Source organism: Mobula birostris, chromosome 10 (genome assembly GCF_030028105.1).
Source record: "Mobula birostris isolate sMobBir1 chromosome 10, sMobBir1.hap1, whole genome shotgun sequence".
NCBI lineage: Eukaryota > Metazoa > Chordata > Chondrichthyes > Myliobatiformes > Myliobatidae > Mobula > Mobula birostris.
Window position 1 is genome coordinate 10,247,383 of NC_092379.1, and position 20,969 is coordinate 10,268,351.

The following is a 20,969-nucleotide window of genomic DNA, read 5'->3' on the forward strand; positions in this document are numbered from 1 at the left end:
CGGATTTGAGGCGAGTGGCAGAGGGGAGCCGGTGCTGGCAGACACAGTTAATTCATTTTCACAGCAACTCACACAAACTGCTGGAGGAATGTTTCATACCGAGACTCTTCATGCAATTCAGTTTCATCCCCCATTGCCTAGAAATTAAGGCGCTTCAGAACTCGCCTTTGGGGTCGCGGGGAGCCGTCTGCCGATCAGGCGCGCATGCGCCGAGTGTAGCAGTTTGTGCCAGAAAGTCGCGCATGCGCTCCGCTAACAAAAAGCTCCGGAGGATCGGCAGCAGGTAGGAGCGGGGCTCTGGGTCGGGGTTTGAGATCGGGAGCGGCGTCCGCACCCCGACTGGGGGCAATTGCTGCGAGTTCCGGACACGCCACCATAACCCTACACCCTAGTCCCAGTCTTTTCCCACCCGCCCTACCCTACATTCCACACCCGGGCCCTGGGGAATGTTCGACTGATAGAGCCAAGTGCTGGTGCTGGGTCCGGGGCGGAGAGACGATTCACTGGCCTGTGGGCATTTTTGGGGGGTGTAAAGGCACCCATGAGTGACTCTTCCAGCTCTCCCCGACCCCCTCAGCTCCGCAGGCGTTTTTTGGAAGCACAGGCGGTGGGATCTCCCAACACTGTCGAGCTTCAGGTATCTAAGTGCAAGGATTTGGAACTCGGAGTAAAGATACAATTCCGATCTAATCCCGGATGGAGAACTTCTGACTGTCTGCCGGTTACGCCGGTAGTGTTTAGGGAAGCAGTGAAGGTCCCTCCATATCTGGCGGTGTCCAGGGCTTCCAAAACAGGTTCAAAGTTTCATTTATTAAAGTATACAACTCTGAAATTCTTCTCCGGATAGCCATGAAACCAAGAAAGAAAAGAAAGGCAGCACGATCATCAACCCCAAAAATCCGCCCTCCTCCACGCACAAAAACCCGAACAAAAGCGCAACAGGCATTTCAAATCCAAGATTCCTCCTCCCACACAAAAAAAATATGGAACAGGCACATCGACCCCCAAATCCCCCTACCCCACGAAAAAACAAGAAAGCTTGGGTGAAAAAATACAGAATATAAAGAACGTTTAAGTGGGAAAAAAAAGTCTACAGTACAAGTCCACATCCAAAACGTAGAAAATCTGGGGAACACTCTCCGGGCATGGCAGCAAGCTCTCCCCTGTCCGGTAGCAGTGCGATCGAAAGGCAAACGGCTGGCGCTCACCCTCTGCATCGCCTCGATGCTTCACTCTCCCCCGTCACTTTAATTGGCGAAATGGAGGCAAACATTCGCTCGCGTCCCATCTCGCAGTCCGCCCACCACGAGGTTCGCGTACGCTGCCCCTGTCTCACGGGATCCCCTCGGAGACTGCAGAGCGCTGAAGCATTCGCCTTCTGTGTTTCAATCTCCCTTGTCGCTTTAATCGGCGAAATGGAGACGAAGAGTATCTTGCACCCCGTGCTGCAGCCTGCCCAACATGAGGTTCCTTCATCGAAGCTTCCCCTCAGTGTCCACTACTGTCAGTCACACAAATCCCGGGTGGAGACTCAGGAATACCGTCACACTCAGATGTAGAAGGATTCTTCGTTGCCGTTTCCGTAACAGTTTTGTGTTGCCAGTCAGGGTTGTTAGCCCTGAGCCGAACCCCCGAACCTGGTGGACCACTCTCGGTCTGGCCTCTACCCTTTGACCTGTTTAGCATGGGTGACCCAACCACGACCCAAAGCCTGGACTCCAGCCAACGGCTCTCCGGGTTGTTGAGGCAAGCAAGCCTCCAAACCTTCAACAAGGTTGTGGTCCTCTTGGAGAATGGAGAACTTCTAACACAAGAGACTCTGCAGGTGCTGGAAATCCAGAGCAACACACACACACACAAAATACTGGAGAAACTCAGCAGGTGAGGAAGTGTCTATGGAAATGAGAAAGCAGTCGACGTTTTGGGACGAGACCCTTCAGGACTGGAAAGGTGGGGGAAGAAGCTACAGTAAGAAGGTGGCGGAGCAGGAGAAGTAGAATCTAGAAAGTGATGGGTGAGTCATGAAGAATCCCGAAACGTCGACTGTTTGTTCATTTCCACAGATGCTGCCTGACCTGCTGAGTTCCTCCAGCATTTTGTCTGTGGTGCCATGTAATAGGTGAGTTGGGAGGCGATAGGCGGAAAAGGTAAAGGGTTGGAGAAGAAGGAATCTGATAGGAGAGAAGAGTGGACCATTGGAGGAGGAGAGGAACCAGAGGGAGGTGATAGGAAGGAGAGAAGAAGAGAAGTGGTCACGGGCCAGAGTGGGGAATTGTCGAAGAGGGTTGAGTGAGGGGGAATAGTCAGTGGACCTTGGAGAAGTCGACGTTTGTTCCATCAGAATATGAGCTGTTGCTCCTCCATCCAGAGAGAGGCCTCATAGTAGCATTAGGAGAGAGTGGACTGTCATGTTGGACTGGGAGCGGCATAGGAATTAAAATGGTTGGTCACTGGTAGATCTTGCATTTTGTGGGTGAAGTAAAGGTACTCGACAAAGCAGTCCCCCAATCTGCAACAGTCTCATCGGTGTCAGAATCATAATCAGTTTTAGACCATAAGGTATAGGAGCAGAATTAGGCCATTTGGCCCATCGAGTCTGCACTACCATTTCATCATGGCTGATCCAACTTTCCTCTCAGCCCCACTCTCCTGGCTTCTCCCCGTATCCGTTCATGCCCTGACCAATCAAGAATCTGTCAACCTCTGCCTTAAATATACATAAAGACTTTGCCGCCACAGCGGCCTGTGGCAAAGAATTCCACAGATTCACCACCTTTTGACTGAAGGAATTCTTCTGCATCTCCCTTCTGAAAGGACACCCCTCTATTCTGAGGTTGTGTCCCCGGTCTTAGACTCTCCCACCACAGAGAACATCCTCTCCACATCCACTCTATCGAGGCCTTTCACCATTCGATAGGTTTCATTGAGGGCACCCCTCATTCTTCTGAATTCCAGTGAATACAGGACCAGAGCAATTAGATGCTCTTTATATGACAAGCCTTTAAATCCCAGAATCATTTCTGTGAACCTCCTTTGAACCCTGCCCAGTTTCAGAACATCCTTTCTAAGATAAGTTGCCCGGACCAGCTCACAATACTTCAAGTGAGGCCTCGCCAGTGCTTTGTAAAGTTTCAACATTACACCCTTGCGTTTACGTTCCAGTTCTGTTGAAATGGATGTTAACTTCGCACTTGCTTTCCTCACCACAGACTTAACCTGTAAATTAACCTTTGGGAATCCTGCACAAATTCCAAATTCCTTTGCGCCTTAGGCTTTTGTATTTTCTGTCCATTTAGAAAATAGTCAACTCTTTCATTTCTTCTACCAAAATGCATGACCATACACTTCCCAACACTGTTTTCAATCTGCCATTTCTTTGTCCATTCTCCTAATTCTGTAGCTTCTCTACTTCCTCAGAACTACCTGCCCCTCCACCTATTTTCATATCGTATGCAAACTTTGCAACAAAACCATCAATTCCATCATCAAATCATTGACATATAATGTTAAAAGAATCGTCTGAACGCAGACCCCTGTGGAACACCATTAGTCACCGGCACCCAATCAGAAGAGGCTCCCTTTATTCCCACTCTTTGCCTCCTGCCAATCAGCCACTGCCTTATCCTTACTACAATCTTTCCTGTAATAGCATGGGCTTAGTAGCTTGTTAAGCAGTCTCATGTGTGGCACCTTGTCAAAGGCCTTCGAAGATCCAAGTACACAACATCAACCAGTTTTCTTTTGTTTATCCTGATTGTTACTTCTTCAAACAATTCCAGCAGAATTGTCAGGCAAGATTTTCCCTTGAGGAAACCATGCCTACTACCTATTTTATCATGTGACTTCAAGTACACTGAGACCTCATCCTTAATAATCGACACCAACATCTTCCCAACCACTGAGGTTAGACTGACTGGTCTATAGTTTCCTCTATTCTGCCCCTCTTGAACAGTTTAATATCACTGACATATGTTGTGAAGTATTTTGTTTTGCAGCAGCAATACATAGTAAAAAAAAAAGCTATAAATTACAATAAGGTATATAAATAAAATAAGAGAGCAAAAAAAAAGGAAAATTCAAACTGAGGTAGTCTACAAGGATTCATTGTCCATTCAGAAATCTGATGGTGGTAGGAGAGCTGTTCCTAAAACTTTTGAGTGTGTGTCTCCAGACTCTTGTACCTCCCCCTCAATGGTAGCAGTGAGAAGAGGGCAGGTCCTGGGTGATCGGGGGTCCGCAGGCATGGATGTAGTCTTTTTGAGGCATCGCCTTTTGAAGGTGTCCTCAGTGTTGGGGAGGCTGGAGCCCATGATGGTGCTGGCTGAGTTTACAACTTTCTGATCCCGTGCAGTGGCCACTCCATGCCAGAAGGTGATGCAGCAGTTAGAATTATCTCCATGGTATGTCTGTAGAAATTGTAGAGTTCTCACCAGTGAAGGGGCACCTCTCCTGATGTTCCTCCTCCTTCCCTTTCTTCCATGGTCCACTGTCCTCTCCTATCAGGCTCCTTCTTCTCCAGCCCTTCACCTTCACCACCTATCACCTCCCAGCTTCTTACTTCATCCCTCCTCTCCCACCCACCTGGCCTCACCTAGCTCCTTCGAGCTTGTCCTCCCTCCCCTTCCTCCAACTTTCTTATCCTGGCTTCTCCCCCACACTTCTTTTCCAATCCTGATGAACAGTGTTGACCAAGGGTTTCACTCATTTATGCGTTTCAGTAGATGCTGCCTGACCTGCTGAGCTCCACCAGCAGTTTGTGTGCTTTGCTGAAGAACCTTGAAGGCTCCTTTGGGCAAGTGGGTTCCCAGTTTTACACCAACTGAATCACAAACTGAACACTGCACTGAGATCAGGTTTGGTGATCAGAATTAGCTGATTACCAAACCTTGGTAGTTAACTCAGTCGTAATTTTCACTGCACGTACTTCATTTCCCTAACACTCTTGAACGTCCAGTAAACTGCAGATGTCTTCCACTGTGAAGACTGATGAAAAATACGCATTCAATTCCTCTGCCATCTCTGCGTCTATCATTACAATATCTCCAGCATCATTTTCTATTGGTCCTATATCTACCATCAACTTTCTTTTACCCCGTATATACTTAAAAAAAGCTTCTAGTATCTTCTTTGATATTAGTTTCCAGCTTCCTTTCATAATTCATCTTTTCCTTCCTAATGACCTTCTTAGTTTCCTTCTGTAAGTTTTTAAAAGCTTCCCAATCCTCTAACTTCCCACTAGCTTTGGCTTCCTTGTATGCCCTCTCTTTTGCTTTTACTTTGACTCTGACTTCAATTGTCAGCCACGTAGTGTCCGTCTTCCATTCAAAAATTTCTTCTTGTATGGAATATATCTTTCTTGCACTTCCCTCATTTTTCGCAGAAACTCCAGCCATTGCTGCTCTGTTGTCCTTCCTGCTAGTGTCCCTTTCCAGTCATCTTTGGCCAGTTCCCCTCTCCAGTCATCTTTGGCCAGTTCCCCTCTCATGCCATTGTAATTTCCTTTATTCCATTGGCATTTAGTTTCTCCTTCTCAAATTTCAAAGTGAACTTGATCATATTGTGATCACTGTTCCTTAAGGGTTCCTTAACCTTCAGCTCTCTTCTCACCTCCAGATCATTGCACAACACCTAGGCCAGCACAGCTGATCCCCTAGTGGGCTCAACAACAAGCTGTTCTGAAAAGCCATCCCTTAGACATTCTACAAATTCTCTCTCTTGAGGTCCAGTACTGGCTTGATTTTCCCAATCACTTTTAGGAGCCAAGAGGTAATGTTGCAGCTATATAGGACCCTGTTCAGACCCCACTTGGAGTACTGTGCTCAGTTCTGGTCGCCTCACTACAGGAAGAATGTGGAAGCCATAGAAAGGGTGCAGAGGAGATTTACAAGGATGTTACCTGGATTGGGGAGCATGTCTTATGAGAATAGGTTGAGTGAACTCGGCCTTTACTCCTTGGAGTGACGGAGGATGAGAGGTGACCTGATAGAGGTGTATAAGATGATGAGAGGCATTGATCATGTGGATAGTCAGAGGCTTTTTCCTGGGGCTGAAATAGTTGCCACAAGAGGACACAGGTTTAAGGTGCTGGGGAGTAGGTACAGAGGAGATGTTAGGAGTAAGTTTTTTACTCAGAGAGTGGTCGTGCATTGAATGGGCTGCTGGCAACAGTGGTGGAGGTGGATACGATAGGGTCTTTTAAGAGTCTTTGGATAGGTACATGGAGCTTAGAAAAATAGATGGCTATAGGTAAGCCTAGTAATTTCTAAGGTAGGGACATGTTCGGCACGACTTTGTGGGCTGAAGGGCCTGTATTGTGCTGTAGGTTTTCTATGTTTCTATGTTAAAATCCTCAAATGATTATCATGACATTGCCCTTCTGACGTGACTTTTCTATCTGCTGCTGTAATTTGGCTGCTGTTTGGAGGCCTGTATACAACTGCCATTAGGGTCCTTTTACCCTTGCTATTTCTTAACTCAACCCATAGAGACTCTACACCTTCCGATCCTATGTCATCCTTTTCTAATGCTTTAAGTTTATCTCTTATACACAGGGCCACAGCACCCCCTCTGCCTGCTAACCTATCTTTCCGATGCACCGTATATCCTTAGCCACTCAGCTCCCAGTGGCAGGCATCCTTTAGCCAAGTTTCAGAGATCAGGTGGATCAAGATTTGAATAGCTCAGACTCAGCAGAAAGCAGCTGATTGGGCAATCGAGGTCAGGTGACCAAGCAATTTGATTGAGCAATTGAAAATTGAAAAGCTCAAACAAATAAAAAGAGGGATAACTCAAAGTGGAGCTTTGACTTGAGAGGCTTCGGTGAGCAGAAGCTGAGGACGAGCTTGCTCCCAGTGAGGTAAGGCTGGGTAAGTTTCTTTAATTAATTTGATTAACTTAGGAGCTGGTAATGGAAGCAGTAGATAGGGCAGTCCAGTGCTCTGATTGTAGGATGTGAGAAGTCAGGGACAGCACAATTGTCTCTAATGACTACACCAGCTGCAGCTCCTGTCAAACCGAGTTAGGAACTGGAGCTGGAGCTGGATGAACTTCAGATCATTTGGGAGGCAGAGGCAGAAATAGACAGGAGTTTCAGGGAGATAGTCACCCCTTAAAGACAAGAGGCAGGTAACTGGGTGACTGTCAGGAGAGGGAAGGGGAATAGACAGAAAGAGCAGAGCACCCCTTTGGCCATTCCCATCAACAATAAGTATACTGTTGGTGGGGATGACCTACCAGGGACAAGTTGTAGTGGTCGCGTCTCTGGCACTGAGACTGGACCCTCAGCTCAGAAGGGAAGGAGGGAAAAGAGGAGAGCCGTAGTGATAGGGGATTTGATAGTTAGGGGGACAGATAAGAGGTTCTGTGGGAGAGATCGAGAATCCCGGATGGTCTGTTGCCTCCCTGGTGCCAGGGTCCGCGATATCTCTGACTGAGTTCTTGGTATTCTCAGGAGAGAGGGTGATCAACCAGATGTCGTGATCCACGTGGGGACCAATGACATAGATAGGAGTAGGGATGAGGCCCTGAAGAAGGAATATGGGGAGTTAGGAAAGAAGTTAAAAAGCAGGACCTCAAGGATGGTAATCTCGGGATTTCTGCCTGTGCCATGAGACAGAGAGGGCAGGAACAGGAAGTTATGGCAGAGGACTGCGTGGCTGAAGAGTTGGGGCAGGGGTTCAGATTTCTGGATCATTGGGATCTCTTCTGGGGAAGGTCTGACCTGTACAAAAAGGATGGGCTGCACCCGAATTGGAAAAGTACCAGTATCCTGGCGGGCAGGTTTGCTAGAGCTGTTGGGGAGGGTTTAAACTAGTTTGGCAGGGGGGTGGGAATCAGAATGTGAGTGCGGAGATTAGGGTAGAAGGACAAGGGTATGATGCTATGTGTTCTGAGTTGGTGAGGAAGGACAGGCAGGGGACAAAGCATAAATGTAGCCAGTTTCAGGGGTTGAAATGTGTCTGTTTCAACACTAGGAGTATTAGGAATAAAGGGGATGAACTTAGAGCATGGATCAGTATGTGGAACTACGATGTTGTGGCCGTTACTGAAACTTGGCTGGAGGAAGGGCAGGACTGGCTGATGCAGGTACCGGGGTTTAGGTGTTTAAAAGGAATAGGATGGGAGGTAGAAAAGGGGGTGGGGGGAGTAGCATTACTGGTCAGGGATAGTATCACGGCTATAGAAAGGGAGGACGCTGCAGAGGGAGTGTCCACTGAGTCGGTGTGGGTGGAAGTCAGAAATAGGAAGGGATCAATCACTGTTCTGGGAGTAGTCTATAGGCCCCCAAATAGCCCTCGGGACACCGAGGAGCAGATAAGCAGGCAGATTTTAGAATGGTGCAGGAAATACAGGGTTGTAGTTATGGGTGATTTCAACTTCCCTCATATTGACTGGCACCTCCTGACTGCAAGGGCGATAGATGGGGCTGAATTTGTCAGGTGTTCTAAAGGAGGATTCCTGACAAAGTATGTGAACCGGCCGACGAGAGGAGAGGCCATACTGGATCTAGTTCTGGGGAATGAACTGGTCAGGTGGCAGACCTCTTGGTGGGGGAGCATTTTGGTGAGAGTGACCACAACTCCCTTAGCTTCAGCATAGCTATGGAAAAGGATAAAAACAGACAAAATGGGAAAGTGCTTAACTGAGGAAGGGCTAACTATGAAGGGATGAGGCAGGAACTAGCGAGAGTAAATTGGAAACAGATGTTCAAGGGTGAAAGCACAGAAGTAATGTGGAGGAAGTTTAGGGACCACTTGTACTGGGTTCAGGATAGGTTTGTCCCACTGAGACAAGGAAAAAATGAAAGGAAAAGGGAACCGTGGCTGACGAAACACATGAGGCAACTCGTCAAGAGGAAGAAGGAAGCTTAGGTTAGATATAAGAAGCAGGAAGCAGGAGGGGCTCATGAGAAATATAGGGTAGCCAGGAAGGAGCTTAAGAAATGACTTGGGGGAGCTCGAAGGGGGCATGAGAAGACCTTGGCATGTAGGATTAAGGAGAACCCAAGACGTTCTATGTGTATGTGAAGAATAGAAGGATGACAAGATTGAAGGTGGAGCCGCTAAAGGATAAAGAAGGCAACATGTACCTGGAGGCGGAGGAGGTTGGGGAGGTCCTAAGTGAATACTTTGCTTCAGTATTCACAAGTGAAAAGGACCTTGATCAGGGTGAGGTCGAAATAGAACAGGCCTGTGTGTTGGACAATGTGGAGATTAAGGAAGAAGTGTTGGGTCTTCTTAAAAACATCAAGATTGATAAATCCCCAGGGCCGGACATGATATACCCCAGGTTGCTGTGGGAAGTGAGAGAAGAGATCGCTGGAGCAGTAGTTCTGATCTTTGAATCCTCTTTGGCTGCAGGGGAAACGCCGGAGGATTGGAGAATGGCAAATGTAGTTCCCTTGTTTAAAAAAGGTAATAGGGAGAATCCTGGGAACTATAGACCAGTGAGTCTTACGTCGGTGGTCTGCAATCTATTGGAAAGGATTCTTAAGGATAGGATCTACGAGCATTTGGAGAAGTACAGTCTACTCAAGGATAGTCAACATGTCTTTGTGAAGGGAAGGTTGTGCCTAATTACGTTTTTTGAAGAGGTAACAAAAGAAATTGATGAGGGTAGGGCTGTAGATGTGGTCTACATGGATTTTAGCAAGGCATTTGACAAGGTCCCCCACGAGAGACTCATCCAGAAAGTCATGAGGCATGGGATCAGTGGAACCTTGGCTGTTTGGATAAAAAACTGGCCTACAGGAAGAAAGCAGAGGGTAGTAGTGGAAGGAAAGTATTCTGCCTAGAGGTCAGTGACTAGTGGAGTGCCGCAAGGATCTGTCCTGGGACCCCTGCTCTTTGTGATTTTTATAAATGACCTGGATGAAGAGGCGGAAGGATGGGTGAGTAAGTTTGCGGATGACATGAAGATTGGGGGAGTTGTGGATGGAGCTGTAGGTTGTCGAAGGTTACAAGAGGATATAGACAGGATGCAGAGCTGGGTGGAAAAGTGGCAGGTGGAGCTCAATCCGGGTAAGTGTGAGGTGATGCATTTTGGAAGGACAAACCAGAAGGCTGAGTTCAGGGTGAATGGTCGTTTACGTAAGAGTGTGGATGAACAGAGGGACCTTGGGGTTCAAATCCATACATCCCTCAAGGTCGCTGCACAGGTTGATAGGATAGTTAAGAAGGCCTCTGGGATGCTAGGCTTCATTAATAGGGGGATTGAGTTCAAGAGTAGAGAGGTCATGTTGCAACTCTACAAATCTCTGGTGAGACCACACTTAGAGCATTGTGTTCAGTTCTGGTCACCTCATTATAGGAAGGATGTGGAAGCTATGGAGAGGGTGCAGAGGAGATTTACCGGGATGTTGCCTGGATTGGAAAACAAGTCTTATGAGGCAAGGTTAGCAGAACTGGGACTTTTCTCTTTGCAGTGTCGAAGGATGAGAGGGGACTAGGTAGAGGTCTACAAGATTATGAGATGCTTTCTCCTTTTAATCTTTACTCCCAGACCTGTGCACCACCTCCTTCCTTGTAGCTCTCCAACTTTCAATTGGTGCACTGGTTTTGCTGCATTCTGTGTGGGCTTGTATTGATATTCTCAGAGGACTGGTCCCAAATGTGGCCAAACCAGGGAGGTGGTGATTGACTTTAAGAGGAAGAGGACTGTGACAAGTCCTGTATACATTCTGGGAGAAGTTGTGGTGGCAGGGGAGTACAAATACTTGGGGGTTCGCCTCGACAACAGACTTGACTAGACAACCAACACCAAGGCTGTTTACAAGACGGGGATGAGCAGACTCTACTTTCTAAGGAAGCCAAGATCCTTCAATGTGTGCAGCCGGATGTTGGAGATCTATTACCAGTCTGTTGAAGCGAGTGCAGTCTTCTTTACGGCTTTATGTTGGGGGAGCGACATCGGTGCTGGTGATGCAAAAAGACTAAATACACTCATCAGAAAGGCTGGATCCATCCTTGGCTACAACCTGGACTTTTGAGTTAATAGTGGAGAGGAGGTCACTAAACAAACTGTTATCCATTATGGACAATCTGATACATTCTCTCCACGACCCACTGAATAAGCAGTGGGGCATCCTTTCATACAGACTCACTCAGTTCCACTGTCACAAGGATCATTACAGAAAATCTTTCCTACCAAATGCAGTAAGCATAGACAACAGTTCATCTCTGAGTGACAGGAGAACACACATCATAGTACAATAGTCTGTTTTATTATTTCGTACATTATTATTGAACATTATTGCACATTGGTAAATTTTTATTGTGTATATTAATATTCAGTACTTTATTATTCGTTACATCTGCACACTGCTAAGTGTGTTTTTAAATGTTGCTGCTGTAATGAAAGAATTTCCCACTTGGGATCAATAAAGTACTTATTATTATTATTATTATTATTACATAGTCATAGTCATACTTTATTGATCCTGGGGGAAATTGGTTTTCATTACAGTTGCACCATAAATAATAGTAATAGAACCATAAATAGTTAAATAGTAATATGTAAATTATGCCAGTAAATTATGAAATAAGTCCAGGGCCAGCCTACTGACCATCCAAGGGAGGAGTTGTAAAGTTTGATGGCCACAGGCAGGAATGACTTCCTATGACGCTCTGTGCTGCATCTCGGTGGAATGAGTCTCTGGCTGAATGTACTCCTGTCCCCAACCAGTACATTATGTAGTGGATGGGATTCATTGACCAAGATGGCATGCAACTTAGACAGCATCCTCTTTTCAGACACCACCGTGAGAGGGTCCAGTTCCATCCCCACAACATCACTGGCCTTACGAATGAGTTTGTTGATTCTGTTGGTGTCTGCTACCCTCAGCCTGCTGCCCCAGCACACAACAGCAAACATGATCGCACTGGCCACCACAGACTCGTAGAACATCCTCAGCATCGTCCGGCAGATGTTAACGGACCTCAGTCTCCTCAGGAAATACAGGCGGCTCTGACCCTTCTTGTAGACAGCCTCAGTATTCTTTGACCAGTCCAGTTTATTGTCAATTCGTATCCCCAGGTATTTGTAATCCTCCACCATGTCCACACTGACCCCCTGGATGGAAACAGGGGTCACCGGTACTTTAGCTCTCCTCAGGTCTACCACCAGCTCCTTAGTCTTTTTCACATTAAGCTGCAGATAATTCTGCTCACACCTTGTGACCATACAGACATCTTTCTCTGGGGTAACAAGTGACATATAACATTTTACATTGCAAAAGTGCCACACTTTAACAATCTGCATCACAAAGATCTGATCTCCCCTTCGTATTCACACTGCGGTCAGTGAACTTACTACTGGCAAGCATCTGATGATTGATCGGGGTAATTAGACAGACTCCGGGATCTTCTGTGCAGTCTGATGTGCTGTGCGTCATGCCCAGAATGTGAAGTCGTACTAATGGGGAGAGACAAGTTGAGCCAAGCCGCAGATTGATGACGGGCAGAAATGACACGTTCCGATACAGACAGAGAATTTGGTGTTGTGCCTGTTTGTCTGAACTGTGCTTAGTTAAAGATGAGGAGTCGTGCCTCCGACTTGGGTTAAGCGTGGATATAACGCTGTTTTATGCAAGATTCACTGTTGGAACGAAACTTATCTCATCTTTAATGCTGTCCTTCAGAAACTGATTTTTTTTTTGTTCTGTTAATCTTTTTACAGGGTAGAAAAGGCAAAGGCATTGTAGACGCAAAGCTTGAACACACCAGCACGTCAGATCCGCTGTATCGACCAGTTCACCAGCGCTTAAGTACCATCAGTCTCTGATTATGGAGGATGCTTAAGGGGAGAGATTTGGGTGAACCAGCCTGGAGTTTGTCTTATGAAGGAGCGACCAGTTATTCCCTTTGTGACACCGATATTTCTGGTGCTGATCCTTGGAGCAGACGATGCATCTCGTCCCAGCTGGAAACGTGCTTTGTGTCTGAAGTCTTGTGCTTTAGCTCAGCAGAGTCCACTGGAGCCAGGGTGCTGAGAACACTCAGGTGTCTGTTCACCGGAGATCAGCTCTTCAACTGCATTGACTGTGCGAGGGATTCACCACACCAGGTCTCACTTGCTGAATCGTCAGAGGATTGACAGCAGGGAGAAAGAAATCAGCGACTCTCCACGACGTAAAGATCACTCGCCTGCTTTCAGTGCGGCAGGCGATTCACTCTGTCAGCCCAACCTCAAGCACAGGAGTGAGTTAACACTGGGGTGAGGCTGTTCACCTGTTCCATGCGGAGGAGGGGATATACTCTGTCATCCCAGCCTGAGGATAATCATTAAGACTCCGCGACATAGGGACTGTTCTGGCTGTGGGGAGCGACTCATTCTTGCATCCTAGCTGAAGATAATTCCAAAAAAATTCACTGCAGTGAGAGGGTGTGAGAAGATTCACTCGCTCCTACATCCTACTGACACGCCAGCAAGTTCACGCGAGACAGAGCGAGGGAGGGGTGCCATTTGACTGTCAACGTGTGTGGGCGGGGATCTGCCAGCTCGTCCCGCGCGATGAGTCTCCAGCGAGCCCGCTCACACGCCAGGCTGTTCACCTGCTCCGACTGCGGGAAGGGATTCACCCGGTCCTCCCACTTGCTGGCCCACCAGACGGTCCACACTGGGGAGAGGCCGTTCACCTGCTCGGAATGCGGGAAGGGGTTCACCGAGCCGTCTCACCTGCAGGCGCACCGGCGCGTGCACACCGGGGAACGGCCGTTCGCCTGCTCGGTGTGCGGGAAGGGGTTCACCCACTCCTCCCACGTGATGAGGCACCAGGTCGTTCACTCCGGGGAGAAGCCGTTCAGCTGTCCGGACTGCGGCAAGGCGTTCACCCAGTCGTCGTCCCTGCAGACGCACCAGCGGATTCACAGAGGGGAGAGGCCGTTCGTCTGCTCCGACTGCGGTAAGGGGTTCACTCAGTCGTCTGAACTGCTGAAGCACCAGAGGGCTCACTCTGGGGAGAGCCTGTTCACCTGCTCCGAATGTGGGAAGGGATTCACTCATACCTGCTACCTGAGGAGGCACCAGCTGGTCCACTCGGGGGAGAGGCCGTTCAGTTGCTCTGACTGCGGGAAGGGGTTCACTCGGTCCTCTCACCTACTGGCCCACCAGACGGTTCACACCGGGGAGAGGCCGTTCACCTGCTCGGACTGCGGGAAGGGGTTCACCGAGTCCTCCCACCTGCAGGCCCACCAGCGAGTTCACACCGGGGAGCGGCCATTCACCTGCCCCGTGTGCGGGAAGGGTTTCACCCACTCCTCCCATGTGGTGAGGCACCGGCGGGTTCACTCTGGGGAGAAGCCGTTCACCTGCCCGGACTGCGGCAAGGCGTTCACCCAGTCGTCCCACCTGCAGGCGCACCAGCGGATCCACACGGGGGAGAGGCCGTTTATCTGCTCTGTCTGCGGGAAGGGGTTCATCCTGTCGTCTCAGCTGCTGAGACACCAGCGGGTTCACACCGGGGAGCGGCCATTCACCTGCTCCGAGTGCGGGAAGCGATTCACTCAGTTGTCCCACCTGGGAAAGCACAAGCGCATTCACACTGAGAGGCCACACCCCTGTCCCGTGTGAGCAAAGAGGTTCACGCGGGCAATACGGTGCTGCTGATAGACTAGCGAGGTTAGTCAGGGCGTTCGGCTGCTCAGACAGTGGGAAACAATTTACTGTGTCATCTTGTGAGGGTCACTAGCATCTCACATGCAGGAAGGGAGGCTTCAGCATCTAAGACAAAACTCAAGACTTCTTACAAAATTTAACTAGGAAAACTAACAAGAGGTCAGACAAACAATGCAGAATCTTGAAGAACTGAAGTCACTGACAATACACAGAGGAACTCTGTCCAAGTTTCACCAGACAAGGGAGCAAAATGACCCTACAAAGAGAGGCAGGCATGCGTCCTTGAAACACACCATGGAGCATGCTAATTAATTAAATTGTCCCAAATTGAATAAATGTGATAAATACAAGGAGAGCTTAACAATCCCCACGATCCTACATGAGACACCTGTAACACATGAAAACCCAGAGCTGGTCCAAAGACAATTAGACATAAAAGGTAAACAGTCCAAAGACAAGGCATATGCAGTAGGTAACCCCCCCCCCCCAAGAAAATACAGTCCGTATACTAACTGACAATGAAAATCTCTTTTTATAAATAATCTGATTGTGACACATCTCACCTGCAGACCCACTAGTGAGTCCACAGTGCAGTGAGACTGGTTATCTGCTCAGTGTGTGGGGAGGGATTCACTCACTCAGCTCACCTGCGGACACACCAGCAAGTTCACACTGGGAAAGAGGGCATTTGGCTGCTCTGTGTGGGAGGGGATACACTCAGTCATCTGGCCTGAAGACACATCGGGGACCGTTCACCTGTTCTGTCTGTTGGAAGCGATTCATTGAGTTGTCTGGCCGCAGGACGGATCACAGAGTTCACTCTGGAGAGTGGTCGTACCACTTGTTCTGAGCGTGGAAGGGGTTTCATTGGATAATCACAACGGCTGAGTCACCAGCGAGTTCACAGGGGGAGAGGCCATTCACCTGCTCTGGATGTGGGAAGGCATTCACTCAGTTATCCCACCTCTAAAAGCAATCACAGTGAGAGGCCACTGTGTGAGCAAAGAGATTTATTCGATTGCCACTGTTAGAGTGTATTCTGGAGTTAGGATATATAACAAACATGGATTGTAGATTAAATTTAAAATGCAGCCCTGAACAATAGTTTTCCTGGAGTTGACTGCAAACCAGCCAATGCTGATTAACATTCATTTTGGGTGTCTGGAGCGTGGGTGCAACGAAAGAGGCGTGTGAAAACTATATGTAATTCACAGGAAGCATTGTAGATACATTGTAACTATAGAATTATTCTGCTGTCATCTTTGATCTTTAGCATATAAAAATGTCATGTAATATTGGGTCAAACAGCCCTCTTCCTCCGAGAGGGTCTCATTTTGTTGAATAAAACACTTCTGTATCCACTAGCTTCAGTGCGTCTCCGGTGACTTTGGTCACATTGCAACTGTCCCATCTGCTGAAATGCGAGCAACTTCACACAAGGGAGGACGTGCAAATAAGCTATCTGTTAAGTATTTAACCATCGTGATGACTGAATCCAGTCGCAGATTCCCAAGGGGTTGTTGATATCAGGTTTTGTGGTTATTGTGGCTGCTCAGCACACCCGGGACTGAACCCTGGCCATTCAGCATTACTAATACCGGCCTTAAATGAGACTGACGTTTAATAATGTGCATCTGTGACAAACAAATTTCTGTTTCATATCCTGAGTTTCAGTTGCTTGCTGTTCTGGCCACAGGTCCAATATACAGTAGGGAAGCCGCTCAGCCCGGCTGGTCCCTGCCCGTTTTTCTGTACCATGTCAGTCCTTTTAAATCTATCCCTGCCGTTCATCTCTCACTCTCCCACCGGGTCACCGCTCTTGTGGGGTGAAGTGGTTACCTTGAATTTTATCTCCGACATTCCCAGACGGGGGAGCTCACTGCACTTCAAGGAATTGTGCCTCAGAAAGGCGGCGCCCATTCATTAAGGACCCCTCCCCCTTCACCCAGGACTGTTACCGTCGGGAAGGAGGTGCTGAAACATAGAAACATAGAAAATAGGTGCAGGGGTAGGCCATTTGGCCCTTTGAGCCTGCACCGCCATTTATTATTATCATGGCTGATCATCCAACTCAGAACCCCGCCCCAGCCTTCCCTCCATACCCCCTGACCCCCGTAGCCACAAGGGCCATATCTAACTCCCTCTTAAATATAGCCAGTGAACTGGCCTCAACTGTTTCCTGTGGCAGAGAATTCCACAGATTCACCACTCTCTGTGTGAAGAAGTTTTTCCTAATCTCGGTCCTAAAAGGCTTCTCCTCTATCCTCAAACTGTGGCTCCTCGTTCTGGACTTCCCCAACATCGGGAACAATCTTCCTGCATCTAGCCTGTCCAATCCCTTTAGGATCTTATACATTTCAATCAGATCCCCCCTCAATCTTCTAAATTCCAACGAGTACAAGCCCAGTTCATCCAGTCTTTCTTCATATGAAAGTCCTGCCATCCCAGGAATCAATCTGGTGAACCTTCTTCGTACTCCCTCTATGGCAAGGATGTCTTTCCTCAGATTAGGGGACCAAAACTGCACACAATACTCCAGGTGTGGTCTCACCAAGGCCTTGTACAACTGCAGTAGTACCTCCCTGCTCCTGTACTCGAATCCTCTCGCTATAAATGCCAGCATACCATTCACCTTTTTCACCGCCTGCTGTACCTGCATGCCCACTTTCAATAACTGGTGTACAATGACACCCAGGTCTCGTTGCACCTCCCCTTTTCCTAATCGGCCACCATTCAGATAATAATCTGTTTTCCTATTTTTGCCACCAAAGTGGATAACTTCACATTTACCCACATTAAATTGCATCTGCCATGAATTTGCCCACTCACCCAACCTATCCAAGTCACCCTGCATCCTCTTAGCATCAAGCCTGAAGGCACACACTCAGCGGTTCAGGAATAGCTACTTCCCCTCTGCTATCCGATTCCTAAATGGACAGTGAACCCATGAACACTACCTCACTTTTATTATTTCTGTTTTTGCACTATTTTTAATTTAACTGTTCAATATACATAAATATTCTTACTGTAAATGATTGACTTTTTTTTAATGTTTTCCATTGTAATGCTGCCCCAAAAGTTGACAAATTTCACGACACATGCCAGTGATATTAAACCGGATTCTGATTTTGTCTCAGATATTCTGCGTTTTCTGAAGGCTCCGGACGAGCGGAGAATATCGTGGGTTAAACTCGAGTCTCACACACCTGCTCACTGGAGTCCGACAGCGGAATGGACGGTCATTTGGTAGATAGACGAAAACGAGGAAGGGCCAGCACGGGGCAGGCTTGGGCTTCAGACCAGGAGTATGTGGCAACAAAAGGTCGATTGATAACATTTCCCGAGGAAGGGCCTCGGCCCGAAACATTAACTGTTTAATCATTTCCATAGACGCTGCCTGACCTGCTGAGTTCCTCCAGCATTTTGTGCGCATTGCTTTGATTTCCAGCGTCTGCAGATTTTCTCTGATTTGTATTAGCAACATCTGGAAGCTGACTGGCTGAATAAAAATATTTTATAAGTGCAAAATGCTGGAGGAACTCAGTAGGTCGGGCAGCGTGGTGCAGAATCTTGGCACGAAATGTCAGCTGTCTGATCTGCTGAATTTCTCCGGCATTTTGTGTGTATCGCTCTGGATTTCCAGCATCTGCAGAATCCCCTGTGTCTTTTTTGTTTCTGGGAGCGTGTTGGGCTGGCTTTTGACACACAGATATTGAGTGCATTGTTTTTGGGAGCTTGTATGTTACGTTATCCGCTTTGTTCTCCGCCTGACGGATTTTGAGATATGTTGCAGAAGGGAGCGAGCCAGCGTCAGGCACGGTCAGAAACAAGAGAGAATCTGCAGATGCTGGAAACCCAAGCGACACACACAAAATGCCGGAGGAACCCAGTCGGTCGGGCATTTCCCCCAGTATTTTGAGTGCGTCGCCATTGATTTTCCAGCCTTTGTTAATCAGAAATGCTCGCCTGCTGACCGGGTGCGCATGCGCTCAGAGTCGCCGTTTGGGCCGGAAAGTCGCGCATGCGCTCAGTAGATAAAAAGGGTCTGGAGGGGCGGCGGCGGGTACGAGCGGGGAACTTTTCTGCGAGTTCCGGGCACGCGGGGACATTCCCAGCCCTTCCCATCTCCCTGTTCCCTACGATCCGCAGACGGGCCATTCCTGTGATACATACTTTTCGCCGGATATAGAGACTGTTCGGGCGCTTTCCCCTCCAGTCTGCCGAGCGGATGGATCTCCCAGACACTGCCGAGCTTTCGCTATCTAAATCCACGATTTGAAACTCCGAGTTCCCATTTGATCCCCTATGAAGAACGTCCAGGGCCTTTCCAATAAGTGGATGTTATGGCAGAAACGCAAGGCAAACACTGAGATCAGGTCCGGTGTTCAGAACCAGCTGATGTCCAAATCTTGGTAGATAGTTGAGACTGAGGTCCAAAATACAGTTATTATCAAAGTGTGCATACATAGCGTATCCAACCTTGAGATGTGACCTCTTGCAGGTAGCCTCAAAACAAGTAAACACCGTACAACCTATTAACCCACAGAACAGAGAGACGGTCGAACTCCCACTGTGCAAACAACACAAAGACCGCGACCGCAGTGTCTCCAAAAATGAGTCCACGAGCTCAGCGCCGAGGCGAGTGCTGCGGTTTGCAGGCCACAGCTGCAGTGTGGAGAGCTGCATAGAAAAAAAACAGACAAAATCTTTACATCTGCTTTAGTTCTCTCGAAATCCATCTTTGTTCAACCTCCTCTGTCTGTGGACCTCTCTACCCACTAGAACGTGTTTTTTTCCTCCATTCTCTCTGGGAACATGATTGATATCAGACACTTTTCTCCAGGGTAACGAGTGACCTGTAACATTTCACATGGCGAAAGTGCCACACGTTAACAATGTCTTTCATGAAAATTGAATCACCTCCCCCTTTGGATTCATATTGCCATCAGCGTCAAATTTTCCGACTGTCTGCATCAGAATGAAATGAAATATCTATATTGTCATTGCATAGTACAATTTCTCATGCACCAATACAGCGAAAATGGGTTTGCAACTCTCATACTCAATGCTATAAAACAACAAATAAAATAAATAAACAATAAATAAAATCAAGTAACCAGCCAGTACAAGCGATGTCCAGCAGGACAAAAGCACAACTCAAATGCGTGACAGCCATTAAACCAGTACTAAGGTAGCAATATAACAAATTTATGGATGATGCTTGATCGATTGGTTCAGAGCAATTATAGCTCTGGGGAAAAAGCTATTTTCAGTCTGGAAGTACAGGCATAGAAAATCTTATAACGTCTGCCAGATGGAAGAAGTTCAAACAGATGATTGCATGGGTGTGTATTGTCCTTACAGATACTTGTAGCTTTCCTTAGGCAGCGAGTGCTGTAGGTGTCCTCCAGGGCTGGGAGCTGAGTCCCGATGATCTTCTGTGCGGTGGAGACGACCCGCTGAAGTGCTTTCCTCTCAGCTGCTGTACAGCTGAGGTACCACACAGAGATGGGCCATTTCTGCCTGTCATCAATCTGCGACCTGGCACCGTTCTCTCTCTGCTTCACATTCTGGGCATGTCCCACAGAGATACAAAGAGCTAATCGCGTTACATAGCTGTTCTTTGAGACTTTCTAATCCCTCTGACCACCCACCCACTATCGACGTAGGGAACAGTTATGTTATGGAAAATATGGGAACAGGTGGTAGAACGTCCAGCTGAATTGAAGATTTTCTATGTGACCAGAAGGTAGAAGTTAGGGTGGAAGCCAAATGGTCTAAGGAGTATGAGATAGAGAATGGGACATCACAGGAGTGAGCGTGTAGCCCAGGCAGCAGAGAAATGGGGATGTTGGTAGAGGTGTAAATTTTCTGTTGCAATGCCTCAAGTTATTTGTTTTTCTGCAAGGAACATTACACCCATGATTGATCTCAAGGTATATGGTAAAACTCTTAAGAGTTCGTGGTAAAGTTTCTAGGTAAATAGATGGACACAAGGCTAACATGGAAGGTGCATGCGAATAAAATTCCAGAGAGGTGTAACAAAACCCTAATGTGCTCAGGTGCTAAATTGGGCGGATTGGAGTGAGAGTAGGAGGTCACTTCAGCAAATGTGTATTGTTTTAATCAGATCTGTCTTTGATTTCGGATGTGTTTCTTATGGGCCAGCCTCACCAGTGATCGTGCAGCACCTAGATAAAATTCAAGCTTGAGCACTGAGCCAATAGGCTGCTCCTGGACTTATTTCCTGGCATAACGTACATGTTATTATTTTAATTATTCATAGTTTTATATTGCTATATCTATACTCTATTCTTGGTTGGTGCAACTGTAACGAAACCCAATTTCCCTTGGGA

The 20,969-nt window shown here is 47.7% G+C and overlaps 1 protein-coding gene across 1 annotated transcript in view; it reads left to right on the top strand.

Annotated features, from left to right (window-relative positions):
- Window positions 1-229: 229 nt before the first annotated feature.
- Window positions 230-20,969, top strand: part of LOC140203805 (uncharacterized) — a 59,917-nt gene continuing 39,177 nt past the window's right edge. The window contains exons 1-2 of the mRNA XM_072269892.1: window positions 230-283; window positions 12,676-14,504. Coding sequence (XP_072125993.1) covers window positions 13,510-14,504 — 995 coding nt within the window. The 5' untranslated portion in view covers window positions 230-283; window positions 12,676-13,509. The remainder of the gene's footprint in view (window positions 284-12,675; window positions 14,505-20,969) is intronic.